At 46.2% G+C, this 15,050-nt stretch overlaps 1 protein-coding gene across 1 annotated transcript in view; it reads right to left on the minus strand.

The window, feature by feature from the left end:
- The window catches only part of LOC146868713 (solute carrier family 53 member 1-like), a 401,652-nt gene that overhangs the window by 194,144 nt on the left and 192,458 nt on the right, over positions 1-15,050 (minus strand). The window contains exons 4-5 of the mRNA XM_085624148.1: positions 6,344-6,422; positions 4,169-4,383 (exon numbers count right to left, since the gene is read on the minus strand). Coding sequence (XP_085480274.1) covers positions 4,169-4,383; positions 6,344-6,422 — 294 coding nt within the window. The remainder of the gene's footprint in view (positions 1-4,168; positions 4,384-6,343; positions 6,423-15,050) is intronic.

The following is a 15,050-nucleotide window of genomic DNA, read 5'->3' on the forward strand; positions in this document are numbered from 1 at the left end:
ACAATGCCTCTGTGGCCTTCATGTGCCAAATTGATAATGCCTTGCCGTAAATGTTTCGGGATGACTATTTGATTGTCTCGTAAGAGCAGGCTATTTGTGGCTACTGACAGTTCCTCCTTCACGTGCTTGAAAGCGGCAAGTTCACGTCTGTCAACTCCGCTGTTTGGAGTGTTGACATCTAAGTGTCTCCAGTCATTGTTTTGTATACGGCGCTTTACGTCTTGCAGAGTGACATCTTCACAAGTGGCATCTAAGATGGCTTCCAGCGGGACTGCTGGTGGTCAGGCCTGATCCACCACAAAGCATATGTATTCCTCGGCTACAGACGATCTGCCCTTGGTTGTCTCTTTGGGGTGCCTTGACATGTATTCAGCAGGGTTTTCTGCTTTTCCGGGCTTGTGCACAATTGTGTACGTGTCTTCTTGGAGGCGAAGGCCCCAACGTTCTATTCTCGGTGGCATCTTAGCTCGAGGATTGCCAAAGATGGTAATGAGGGCCTGATGATCGGTGATTAGTGTGAAATGTTTCCCGTATATGAAGATGTGAAAATGCTCACAGGCCCAAACAACAGCCAGACTTTCTTTTTCGGGCTGTGAATATGCTTTCTCCATCTCAGTCAGGCTTCTACTGGCATAGGCAATTATGTATCATTCGTCACTTTCAGAGTCATATTAAACTAGAATGGCTCCCAGCCCCACGGGACTGGCGTCTACAGTGATTTCTGTCTTTTTTTCGGATCAAAATAAGCCATGTTGTTGGCTGAGTCCACAGCCGCTTTAATTTCGTTGAAGGCTTGTTCACATCCCGCCGACCACTGGAACGGGTGACCTTGTTTTGTGAGTTGTCTCAGAGGATAGCTGATGGTTGCATAGTCTTGGACACACCGGGCACAGTAGCTGGCCATCCCTAAGAAGGAGCGAACATCTCCTGCATCCCGAGGGCTGGGGGTGTCATTCAACGCAGCCACTTTGTCTGGATCTGGTCTCATTCCCACCTGGGAGAAGATATGGCCAAAGAACTTCAAAGTGGACTTATGGAACTCACACTTGGCTTTATTTAACGTGAGGTTGGCTTCAATTAGTGCATGACAGACTCGTTCTAGGGCGGTGTCGTTTTCTTGTGTTGTGGACCCATAAACCAGGATGTCATCACTGTAGTTTAGGGCATTGGGAATGTGATGAATCGTTTTTCTAATGGCTTCTTGAAAGATTTCAGCAGCAGAAGACACTCCAAAACTGAGTCTCTTGTACCGGAAGAAACCAATGTGGGTTGGGAAAGTTGTGATGTAGCGCGACTGCTCGTGTAACTCCAGTTGGTGGTAACCTTTATTGAGATCCAGTTTGGAGAATATCTTTGCTCCGTTGAGTGAAGTAATCATGTCACTGATTTATGGCCCTGGGTGTCTTTCTCTTTCAATGGCGGTGTTGGGCGCCCTCATATCAACACACAGACGGACTTTGTCAGGTTCACCTTTTTTCGGCACGACGACTACTGGAGAAACCCAGGGTGTAGGTCCATCTGTCCTTTCAATGATGTCAGCTTTGAGCAGATCCTGTAGCTCCTGTTCGACTGCTTGTTGGAGATAAAGGGGATCCGCCGATGGTGTTGAGCTACAGGAGTTATTTGTTCGTTAATGTGTAGTCGAATTTTGCAATGAGCCATCTTTCCCAGGCCAGCAAATAGCTTTGGAAATGTTTGAGCCATATCAAGTTCGTCATCAACCTTTTACAAGATGTCCACTAGTCTTAGCCGCTCAGCAGTCGGAAGACTCAAAAGGCAGTCAGCCTCTGGCCCTTTAATGACATGGATGTAGGCAGGAATTGTGCGATCTTGATACGTGAGGTGCGTTGAGAACTTTCCCAAGCAAGGGAGTGGCTTTTTGGACATCCAAGTGTAAACTTTCACATGAGCCGGGCTTAGTTGCAGGGGTGACTTCATCCTCTGATATTCCGCCACTGGTATATAATTGAGAGAAGCTCCGCTGTCCATCACAAATTTGGTCCAGTGCGTGCCGATTTGGATGCTGAGCGGAGGATATTTCTTCAATCGGTCGGGGTCAGCGACCATACACACGTATTCATCACTGTCCTGCGAGATGGGAGACAGTGACCTTGATTCTGGAGAAGACGTGCGTCGGGATCGATAACTTCGGTGAGACTGACAGCTGGAGCGGGATGATCCTGTTGACGAGTCTCTGTGATCACGTACTGCTTTGGCCTGGTGACGCGTGCTTGAAGGTCGGGATGACCTTTCCTGATCTCTCTGTTTGTCTTTTCTGTAGGTTCCACATACGTTCTCTAAATGGTTCTCCCCTCCACACTTCCTGCATTCCTGACCCATAACGGGGCACCCGTCCGTGTGAGGAAAATCATAGCCACATCGATAACATTTGAGATGACGCTCCCGCCGTCTGTTATTTCGACTGGAGCTACGATGTCGTCGGTTCACAGGTTGCTGTTGTATCTTGTACCGGGATGCCCTCTGCTTTGCTGGAGAATATCTACGTGTGTTGCGAGATTGAAGCCTGAAGGCTTGTTCACGCTTGTCATTTCTCCCTGCTTCCATCTTTTTGGCATGCTCTTCAGCCTGATCATGCACCCTTGTCATCTCCTCAATTTCGTCCAGCAAATAGCTTTTCTTTAACAGTTTCCGTCTTAGCGATTTAGACTGACAGCCTTCAATAACCCTCAGACGAAGGGCATCTTCGGTTGAGAAAGAGTGAAACTCGCAATAGCGTGCCAGACGTCTAAGGCGTGTGATGAAAGCGCACATGGGCTCTTCTTTTTCTTGAGCCGCCAGGTTAAACGTGTATCTCTCATAATCAAGGTTCTTTTTGTGCAAGAATTTCCGGTTCAAGGCTTCACACACATCAGCGTAGGATGCCACATCGGCTGCAGGTAGTTCCTTTATAATTTGGCTGACGTCTTTTCCTATTAAATTACGTAGTGCTATCAGCTGTTGACCGGCGTCCGTCACATGCGAACCCTTCATGAAGTCTTCAAAATCCTCAAGCTACTCCTTGCACCGAAGACCCATACCTCCTCCCGTTTCGAGGACCAAAGGTTCAGGTGGACACAGAAATGACACTCCAAGCACCCCCATATGTCCACCATTGGCTTGCGCCGGACCTGCTTGACGAGTTGGTGAAGTAGACATGGTGATGAAGCGGCCTTTCAGTTGACTTTACCAATGCTTGATGCGTTTTCCAGACTTTTCAGTTGAATTTATCAGTGCGTGATGACTTTCAGGTTATTCAGTTACATTTACCAATGCTTGATGTCTTTTAGGCTCTTTGCAGTTGAATTTACCAGTGCTTGATGAATTTCAGATTATTCAGTGACATTTACCAATGCTTGATGTCTTTTAGGCACTTTTCAGTTGCATTTACCAGTGCTTGATGCTTTTTGATGAACTTCGCCTGACTTCAAAATGGCCACCGGAACTTCCTCGCAGGGGATTGGTGCAGGCGCCTGACTTAAAGATGGCCGCCACGAACTCTCGCGCCCCACGAGATTTGGCCTTTCACACGCCGGCGGCAGCTCCTCAAGCAACCGGACCTCACCCAGCAGCCGAACACGAAGGAAGGCACTCACCCACAGGTACTGGGGCTCAGCAACACGCGACTGGGGTGGGCACCCAGATCGCTTTCCACTGCAGTAAAGTGGGACCTCCACGCTGCTCCAGCGTTGGGAGGGGGGCTCACAGGTGTCCCTCACTTCTTCATCGCTACTCCAAAGTCGGGGGGCTCTCAACTACCCCTCAGGCCGGTAGCGAGCCAGACACGACCGGGGTCGGCACCCGGATCACGACGCGCCACAATGAACACGGTCGGGGTAGGCTCCCGAGCCGCGCCACATGAATCCTTGAAAACGCTCCACGCACTCGCACAGCCCCACCTGGCAGCCGCACTCTCAAGGCACGCACCCACACCGCATGGGCCATGGCACCCTCGTTGCCAGTTGTATTGTCCTAGCCACAAAGGACACAGACGCAGGGCCAGGATTCTCTTGACTTTATTTATTAGCGACCTTCCTTAACCGAATCCTGCTTTCGACTGCCCTTTCCCTGGGCGTGACTCCGCCTCCCGCTTATCCCACCCTCAACCCGCCTCCTCAGCCGAGGAGGTCCTAGTGCTCAATGCTTGCATGCAACATTACACCCTCCTCACCTGGTAGTTCTGCAGCAGCACCAGACTGAGGTATAGCTCACTGAAGGCCAGCTTCAGGTCGCACATGGTTTTGTGTTGGGCTCGATGGCTGGAGGGTCTGCGCAGTAGTCTCTTCTGCTTGCCAAGGCTGCTGGCATCTTCCCCGGGAGCTTCGGAGACCAGTTCCAACTCTGTCTCAAGAGTTGTCAGCCGCCGTTGAGCTTCTGCCAGCTTTTCTTTACATGTGAAGGAAATACACAAACCATTGATTGAGTGAACTCTTGAAATCCTTATTCTCTTCCTCAGCAATACCGCTGAACCCCATGCATCCTCCTAACAGCATGTACACCCTCACAAAGGATGCACCACTCAATACTGTCCTCATCAGCACATTACTGCATCAGCATGACTTCAATGGTGAGGTACTAGCGTTTCAAGGCCATGTTTGCAGCATTAGCACACTTAGGGCTTCTTTAGAGTTTGGCGCACAGGGGACCTGTACACAATTTGGTGAATATCCCATCAGGCGTAGAGTGCCATTCATTGACTATAAAGTACTTGTAATACGAGGAACCAGGCATCTGCCATGATTTTGACGTAGTACTTGTCCATCAAACTCTAATAAAAGATGTAAGTAAATGAAACGACAATGGTGAGAGGTAAACAGCCTCTAAAAGGAAGCATACATTTCAAGACTAATCACAGATGGCTGAATGGATGAATGTGATGTGGCTGGAAGGATGGATTGTTTTAGTGAGAGTATCTTTGTGGATTGAGTGGGGGGGTTAGGTATGCACTGGTAAATGCATGGGTGTCTCTTAATAGATAGATTGGAAGGTGCCTACAGGATGGATGGATTGATTGATAGATGGATAATGATTAGGTGATGAATTAATTTGGATTAGTCAATGGATTGATGGGCACACACACACACATACATGGATGAGGGTTTCCACAAAAATTGGGAATTACTGTGAAATCAGGAACACCACACCTGAAACCCAAAGATTTCCCTATTTTCCCTGGCATTTCATATGAACGTTTTATCTGCTTTCAGCAATGTAAATCCATTTAGTAGTTTTTGAGAAATCAGCATTCTAATAAGATGTCAGTCTTGTAATTATTTTGCTTATCTTCAAGATTGATTTCACTACCATGAAACTTGCAAGATCTATTAATCAAATGTGAATGTGTAGAGTGAACAGATGATTTATTAAGCGCTTGTATTCACTGTTTTACCGCTGGTGGGCATGTTAATGCGTTTTCTTTTGAGCAAAAATATTTTTCAACACACACAATTTATATATTTTTGAAACATTTACTTTTATCATGTCAAAGTTAATGTACGAATGCCAATGAAAATGAAGCACATAAATCTCTATAGTAAAGTGTAGGGAAAATTGAAAACAATGTTTTTTAAACTTGAAAAAAAATATGATTTATGTTAAATTTAATGTAAATTAATTTTATGTATTTCTTTTAAGTGAAGAGCAACATTAAAAACTAAACTATTAGCTTAACTCTGTATTATTTTTTTAAATTAATTTACATTTATTTAACTCTATTAAATTAACATTTTAGAATATTTTTTTTAAATCTCATCTAAAGTAAAAATGTTTACATTTATATATCATATTTTATAAGATTACACAATGTTATATATACAATACATTTAAATTCATTTAATTTGTTTTTTACAAATTAAAAATAGATCTATTTTTTAATTTAAAAGGTTTTTAAAATATTTTATCATAAAATAATATTTATTTTTAAAATATATCACGTTTAACATTAAATAGATTTTATATGCATACATATGTGTGTAAAAAGGCGAATTCATTATTTCCCATGGGTTTCTTTTTTAAGTCTCTGCCTCTATTATTTGCTATGAGAAGGTGTTGCAGTAACAGTGGATTAACATGTGTGGCCCTGGACCTACTACTGCTCCCTCTTGGCTGTAACCTTACACTCATAAATTTGGCTCCCGGACATTTGAGTCTACACTGTGGAGTAAATTTACACTTGTAAAGTATGAACAGCCAAAAGTAGTAAAGTTACACAAAAGTGTACATTCAACTTAGACTTACAGATTTATTCACGTGTGGGTTTACCTTCGTGATTGTGATCACATCTGCCAATTTAAGGTGCCATCCAGACCACAATATTTGACAAGGAATAGGTAACACAAGCACCAACCTGCATAAAAATTATTGACTTTAGTGAGTTCTTTTTCACACATCTGGAAGAACTTTTCTTCAAAAGAAGCATAATGCCGCTGGAATACAGATGGCTCAGCATCTGTGAAGGAATGCATTGTTAAATGATATACACACAGAATCTCCTATCCACCAAAAGATCAACTGCAAATTAATTGAAAATCTAAGTCATTTTATAACAGAAAAGCTGCATGGCATGTCTCGCCTAATATAATATTTCTAGGCAGTCTCAACATTGAAGTGAACAACAAACATTTTGTCACATTGAAATAAAAATGGTCATATGTATCAACATTCACCTAACTGCGTTTTTCTGTTAATTGCAGTTAGGAAATTGTTATTCCTAATGTATGAAAAAATCATAGACTTTCATTTAGCGATTTCTAGTGGGTCGCAAAACGACTTACCTCATGAATATTGCGACCCATTAAGAATCAACGGCATCACAGGGATGGTGGCCTGCTGAGGCCAACAGACCACCATGTCTGTTATTGCTTTTAAATAAAGCAATCATATATATATTTTTTTAATGCATCCCATTTTCCTTAAAAGAAAATGGGATGTGTTTTAAAATAAAAGTTTACTTTTTTGTAAATTCTTTTTGTTGAAAAAGACGCAGTGGTCCTGTGCACCGCTGCCTTCTCATAAACAAACTTATTTTTACATTCACAAATGGAAAGGGGTCCTGAGGGAACTTCTTCCCATTTGCGAATGAATAACCACTACACTTCGGTAGTTTCAAAACATTAGCACATAAAATTCCAATTCGATATTTGTATGGGACACCCCTTCCAAATACCGAATTGATATTTGGTCGCAAACCAAAATTGTGATTCGGTAATATGCTACCGAATCACAGTTTGGGTTTGATACATACCAGAACGCTTTTTTTTTGCGACCAGAAAAAATACTTGATACATGTAGCCCTAAATTCATTACACAACTTGAGGCAATTGGTGCTGCACCCCACCCACTATACAGGCATAGTACTATACTTCAAAGTTGTTGACTCTGATACTGAATGCTCCTTTTCCCCTTTGGATATTGACTGACCTGACCACCGGCCTATTCTTTTTAAAATGTTCACGAACTCCATCACCACTCAGTCAAGTCTGGAAAATCCAAAACACTCGCCTGCTAACTGAGAAAGCTTAACCCAGCTGCCCTTCAAGAGCCTCTCTCTCCCAAGCTTGAACATTTCGGCAAAAACAGGAGCATCAAAGTCCCTACCTGTGAATATGTGAAAATCATAAAAGGTGCTGCCAATGGTATTGATTGATTTGAAAAACACTTACTTTATCGCAATAGAACTAAAAAACCTTGTTTTTCAGAATTCCTAGCCAAAGCAAGAAGCAGATTTAGGAAAGCACGAAACTAATGGAAAAACTTTAAATAGGCCCTATCACTAATTAAGCCAAGTGAAGTAAGGACATATTACAAACTTGCCATCTCCTCAGCTAAAACTGCCTGCATGTAGCCTAAACTAGACCATATCCAAGTATTACATTATTGTGTGATATGAAATCCACCAAGGCTTGGGAAAGCCTTATAAAAAACAGTGGCCAACTGTTGGACTTGGCTCTTTCAGCAGGGTCATCCCCAAACATTTTACCTTCACCCTCCTGTTTCCTGAACCTATTTTCTTTGCACTTTACAAGAGCTAACCAGTGCTACAATGCTTGTGCTCTCTCCTTAAAGCATGATAGAATTGGATTACACCCAATTACCACATTTAATTTACTTATAAGTCCCCAGTAAAGTTGTACTACATGTACCCAGGGCCCATAAATTAAATGCTACTAGTGGCCCTGCAGCACTAATTGTGCCACCCACTTAAGTAGATCTTTAAATACGTTTCAGGCCTGCCATTGCAGGGGTGATACCCCGAAACTGGTCCCAGGATGCTTGTTTCCCGTTCAGGGAGGAAGGACTGATTTAGCAGTTCGGGCTGGACTGTTCTCATGAGTAGAGGGTCAAGACTGATTTGCATATGGCTAGGTTCAAATTGGGATGGTGTGGTGAGAAAAAAACAATGGGTTAAATACAGATCTTTGTGACTGGGGGTGAATGTTTGTATTGTTCAGCATTCCGTCCATCATTTGTTCTTTTTGCTTTTGTCACCCTTAGTGGGAAGGGTATGCCTAGACGTGGGTCCCTTGCTCACTGCTCCACTGGATTCAAGCTAGCCTGGCTGATGAGGTGTGATACCCCAAAACCAGTCCTAGGATGTTTGTTTCCAGTCCAGGGAAGACCTGACATGGCCGTTCGGGCTGGACTGTTCCCATGAGGAGGAGGGTCAAGACTAATTTGCATATGGCCGCGTCCAAACTGGGGTGGTGTGGTGAGCAAAAAAACTATGGATGAAACCCAGATCTTTGTGATTGGTGGTGAATGTTTGCATCGTTCAGCATTCCACCCATCATTTGTTGTTTTTGCTTTTGTTTCCCTAAGTAGGAATGGGTATGCCCAGATGTATATATATGCAACCAAAAGTGCCCAAAGCATTAAGACGCACACTGCAGCAGATCGTAATTTATTGGCAAAACCGGCAAAGTCACACAGCTTAATTTGTCATGCCATACACGTTTCAGACCTCCTGGTCCTTGGTCACAGGCTGAGATGCAGAGCCACGTGATTAGCTTCTTCTTTTTCCCTCCCAGTGCGGCCTCATAGGTGAGTACAATTAGTATTGCATTGTGGGACATGTAGTATTTCCCTTTATATTGAAGCCTTACTCTGTTCTGCGCCGTTGCTCCCAAAATGTATTTTATATTACATATATATATATATTATTAGCACTCCAGTGGGCCTCTGCATGTCGCCGCCAGTCCACAATTATTTCCTGCCCATCTGCTGCTCCGACAAAGAGGCTTGGAAGGTTCCATACCCCTGAGGCTCCTCACATATTAAAAGGATGGTGCTGTCTTCATGGAGGATGGTCGTGTCATTTATTTTCAACCAAAGGTGCCCAAAGCATTAAGACGCACACTGCAGCAGATCGTAATTTATTGGCAAAACTGGCATAGTCACACAGCTTAATTTGTCATACCACTCTGTAGTTATAGTTAATGTTACCAGAGATAGTAATTCTTCAGATTTTTGTCTCTCAACAACTTTGCAGCTGTTTGATGAATCTTCCTAAAACTTAGCAGACCTATTGCAGTTGTTACATTGATGAGCCATAAGCGGAGGGGGCCATGCTGCCCCCCTCCCCAAGCCTTAGTTGGCCCAGGGAACCCCACTGCTCTCGTTCAAACTAAATTTCAAATGGAGGGGGCCAAACTAAACTACTTGTGAAGGGGGCTGTGCGCCCCCTCCCCATGACCACAAGGAAATGATGGACAGAGCGCTGAAACTTTTCAGACACTCACCCCCAGTCACAGATCTGGGTGGAATCCATCATCATTATTTAGATCACTTTGCCACCCCAGTTCAGACCCAGCCATATGCAAATCAGTCTTGACCCTTTTCCTCATGGTAACAGTCCAGCCCGAACTGCCAAGCCAGGTCTTCCCTGGACCGGAAAGAAGCATACTGGGTCTGCTTACGAGGTAAAACCCCTCATCAGCTAGGCGAGCTTGAATCTAGTGGCGAAGTGAGCAAGAGACCCACGTCTGGACATACCCTGCCAACTTAGGGCGAACAAAGCAAACACAAGGAGGTGATGAATGGAGCACTGAACCTTTCAGACACTCACCCCCAGTCACGGATCTGGGTTGAATCCATCATCGTTCTTTAGCCCACTTGCCACCCCAATTCAGACCCGGCCATATGCAAATCAGTCTTGAGCCTGTTCCTCATGGGAACAGTCAAGGCCGAACTGCAAAGCCAGGTCTACCATGGACCTTAAACAAGCATCCTGGGACTAGTTTTGGGGTAACACCCCTCATCAGCCAGGCTAGCTTGAATCCATTGGCAACGTGAGCAAAGGACCCACGTCTGGGAATACCCTGCCAACTTAGGGCAAACAAAGCAAACAAAAGGAGATGTTGGATGGAGGGGTGGCATTTTTCAGACATTCAACCCTGCCCCCTCCCCATAAACATCTCAAGGCCATGGGGACTCCATACCACGGGGCCAGCTTCCAAACTGTGTTCTGTGGAGACCACCCCTGGGACACAGTACTTATCCTACCCGCATCAGTGCAGGCAGAGAAACATATGTTTGCTCCCACCAGGTGGCAACATTTTTAAATCTTTCACTGGGTGCGAGCAAACAAGCCTTCCCTCCCGGCAGGAGGACAAAGGTAAGTCTGCTCCCATTTAGCGGGAGATTGAAAAAATGCTCCCGCTGGGAGAGAGAAGACTTTTGTTTCCCTGTCGGCACTCCTGTGGGCAGGAAAACACAGACTGCTCCCACCCAGCCAGAACCTGCAGAAATATCTGGTCCCGCCATGTGGAAGCAGTGCTGGCTCTCGCAGTATGCAGGAAGCCGGCTATGGCCGCAGGGGTTCTGGGGCTCCCCCTGCATCCCTAACTTGCTACTTGATGAGTGTCCTGGGTGGGCACCAGGACAGCCACCTATAATTGAGAGAGGCCCCGGAAGATGAGTTGCCCGGAGGCACCACAATAGTCCTGGGAAGGGGGTGCACTTCCCCATCCCCTTTATTATGGCAATGGGCCCTGAGGGATGGGGGCCTGAGGCATATTGAGGTTTGGAAAGTTGTGCTATGTGGCTATCCTCCCCTTATTTATGGCATTCGGCCCCAGGGGACGAGGTCCCCGGGCCTAATTAGGCTCGGGTAGGAGAGACACACAGGGGCGGCTGCTCTGCTAAGGTGGAGAAGCATCGCCCACTGCCTTTCAGCACAGCAAAAAAAAAATGATAACGCTGTTATTATCATTTATTTTTCTGTGCAGGGGCAGTTTTGTGGGGCGGGGCTCGCTGCGCGGGGGAGTGGTGGTACCCTCCTAAGTGTGCATGAATGTTTGGTAGGCCTTCTGCGGCATTGCAGCATTGTGAATTGGCTTAGAGGAGCCTATTGTGCTTCCTGTTTCAACAGAAGCCAGAGAGAGGATGGAAGAGAGGCAGCGGCCAGCTGGTTGGCAAGTAAGTAATTAAAAAAAAAAATCTCCCCCTTTTTTCCTCCTTCCTCACATCCCTGCCCCACTTCTGCTACGCCGGAGCAGCTGCAACTGCAGACACACAGCCCCACCCAGTAGTGGCTGGCAGGGGACAAGAGCGGAGAGTCGGGTGCGGGGGGTATTACACATTTTTAAAAAAAGCACCTTACCTCCTCGCCACCTCTCCAGTCCTAAGCCGTCTCTCCTTTGTCATCCTTTGTTGCCTCTCTGTCGGAACCAGGAAGCACACAGCTCCCTCCCCTAAGCCAAGCAATGCAGCGTTGTGATTGATCTCAGTGCCATGACTCGGGCACTCAGGCGGGGAATGGGAGGCAGGGCATGTTTCCCACCAGGCTGTATAATGCAGCCTGGTGGGGAACATGCAAAGTGCGTATTACTGGTTGGCCGACCCGAGAGTTGGAGTGCAACAACTACTCCTCCTCCCGGACGTCCCAGCCCCACCCAACCTGGCTGAAAAAAAAAAGATGATAACAGAAATATCTTCTGTTATTATCATTTGTTTTTTTTACACTGCTCCGTGAGCAGTGAGGCGAAGCTCCTCCGCCTTAGCGCAGGAGCCGCCACTGCCCCTCCCCTTAATTATGGCAATGGGCCCCAGGGCATGATGTTTCCAGAACCTATTAAGGCTTGATGAGGGGAGTTGTGTTCCCTGCTCCTATAGTTAAATAATGACCCCAGAGTATGTGGTCCCTGGGTCCACTATTGCCTCAGGAGGGGGGGTGTCTGCACCCTCCCCTGAAATGCTCCAGGCGTTGGGGTCCCCAGGGTCTTTTTTGACTCAGGGAGGGGAAGCTCACACCCCCTCCTCTTTACAAACATGGGATAGGGACTCCGGGTCAGGAGTGGCCCAGGAAGGGTTGCCTTGCACCACTAACCCTTAAAAAAAAGGCCTCGGGATGGAGTCCCTGGGGCCCGAAGTAGCTATGGGAGAGGGCTGTGCTAAGTCCATGCGCGGTGTGGCGTTTTGCTACTTGCAGGGGGTTAGCCACAGAGCCTGGTAGCCAACCCCGTGCCACGCACGATCTTAGCAAGAGCCACTAGAATTATACTGCAGGTGAGGGCTAATTTATGCTTCCGGTTTTAGTAAATTATGCTTAGAGAGATGGTTATGGGGTTCTCATTCCAATCCTCATGTCTCAAGGATTGGAAAGCTCTGAAGGAGAGAATGTAGAGGGGGATTCCGAGACCGACAATTGCTGCCAGGCTCTCTGCTGTGCTGATGGTGTAATAAACCTACTGGTATATACCATTGTTGCGTCTTCTTATGAGTGGCAATGATCCAGCACTGAGGCACCCAGCTTGTGGTCATCCTCGTCTGTAGTGTTCCAGTGCCACACTGTTCCAGTCCCTACACAGCATCCCAGGTTTTGGCACTGCATCACAAGAACGGGTCAGGGGCAGCAATTTATTGTTCCCAGGTACTGTTTTCTCCATCTGTGTCGGGGGGAGTGCAGTGGGCCCTGAGGTGCACTTGCTGTTTCTTAATTTTTGAGGATTTTGGGCCACTGCTCCAGCACACAAACTTTGTCACGAGCTCCTGTTCGCACGATCCTCTACGGTGCGATCTTCAAGGCGAGCACTTGGTGCGCATTCCTCCGTGTGTGCATGTGCTCTCCTCAGCATGTGCGTATTAATAGGAAACCTGGAGTCTGCACCGCACATCCTGTTTTTAGCATTCATTTACAGCAGCCATGTTGGGTGGAGGCAGCCCTGTACCTGCATGGTGAATTTCCCCATATTGGCAGCCATTTTGGATGGGGCAGCTCAAATTATTCATCAATAGCCATTTGTGTGGGCAATTCTTTTTGACAGTGGCAACAACCATAGCACCATTTTTAGGTCTCGTCTAGCGATGTAGCGCATGCGCTGCCCGCTCCTGGCAAGATCCTATTGTCATCGGTTTGGCTTGCGAAGCGAGGGTGGAAGCTCCACTCACGCTTCTTACTGGCGCGCTTGCCAAATTTGTGCTTTCTATTGGGAGGAAAGCATGTTTGGTTCCCTCCCTGTCTTCCTTCGGCGTGCCTGCCCGGACAGGGCATGTGCACGCGCCTGGACTCCTCTTTGCCGTGCCTCCACGCTCCCGGACAGGAGATGTGCACACGTTTGCTGTGTGGGCACAACGCTTCAGCGCACTTTCACTTTCGCCTTACTCTCAGCGCTGAAGGCTGCTGGAGATGGATGCGCCCGGTGATGTCAGAGTGGAGGTCGGGTGTTCTGGGCCGGCTGGTAGGTTATGATACAGTGTAAGCTTGTTATTTAATTTCATACATAGTGAAGGATACATTATCTTTACAGTCTCTCTTTTCGACTCCCATAATAAGGTTTACACACACATACTAGTTGGAGTTGGCAGAGGCTACACTTAATGCAAGTAAATAAAACTAGCCCCTCCGTACGCAGTGCTGGTTAATTTTGGATCCCCTTGGCCTTTGGAGTGCCCCGGGGCAACTGTCAGGAGTCCGGAACAGGGTGGCGGCATTGACGATTTTTGGAAAGACTTGCTACGCAACTTGTGTTTTTTCTTCCAACCTTCACTCCGCATGGCCTGTTCCTGCATCAGGGATTTATTGGTTTCCACATCGTGGGTGGAGGGTGCGAGGCTGCTAGGGTGGAAAGAGTGGGTGTAAGAGGACACTGAGTGGGCACAGAGCAGACTGGCCGGGTATGGCGGGCTCGGGGCGGCAGGGGTTATAAATAGAGGCCGCGGCTCTAGGCGGGTGTCCAGGCCGCGCTATCCTTGACACTTGGAGACAGGCTAGGTAATCGATAGCCGACGTCCAGAGGTCCTGGGTACCACCTGCCCCAAGGAGTGGTCTTACTGACTGTATCATTTTGTTTATTTCCCCAAAAATAGTTTGTCACGTATATCTTTTTCATTTTCGTTCTGTGGCACTTTACCCAATTTTAATTGACAATTGATTGCTTCTGTCTGCACTGTCTAAAAAATTCCATTGCATGCTACTTTGATGTCATTTGTTTTCAGTGGACCCCCTTAAACTGTTTTTCAAAGGTACTAGGTACACTCGCAACCGTATTGTTTAACGCTGTCAAGCTGCGATGATACTTGCTCATGTTCTTTTTATTTATTTTACTTTTTGGTTGGAGGAACTTTCACATATCTGTCATATAGCCTGGCAGGTATCCTGCAGTCAAACAATTAAGTCTTGTGTTTGCAACGTTAGAACTTTTAGACCAAATGCAGCGAGTCCCTTGGGTCTTTAGTCAAATATCTTGGAGCGACAAGGTTAATCATTTGCTCTTGTTGCTGTTATTTTTTAACATTTGAAGAAGACATGCCCATAATCCAATGTATTGTCATACTTGCCAACATTCCATAGTCGAACAAGCATTAAAAATGCAATAGGTCTCGCCTTTCATTAAGTTAAAGCCATTTGCTTTGCTATACAATACCATTAGCAAATGGCTTTAACTTAATCAAAGGCGAGACCTATTGCATTTTGAATGTTTGTTGGACTATTGAAATACATTATCCACATCGTCTGCCATGTTTTTCGGACATATTTTTTATCTGTGCCAAAAAGTGAATAGCGCACCACGTGTTTGTTCCTACTATTCAGCGGTGATCAGCACACCTTGCATGTG

Source organism: Triturus cristatus, chromosome 1_2 (assembly GCF_964204655.1).
Source record: "Triturus cristatus chromosome 1_2, aTriCri1.1, whole genome shotgun sequence".
In the NCBI taxonomy this organism is placed as follows: Eukaryota; Metazoa; Chordata; class Amphibia; order Caudata; family Salamandridae; genus Triturus; species Triturus cristatus.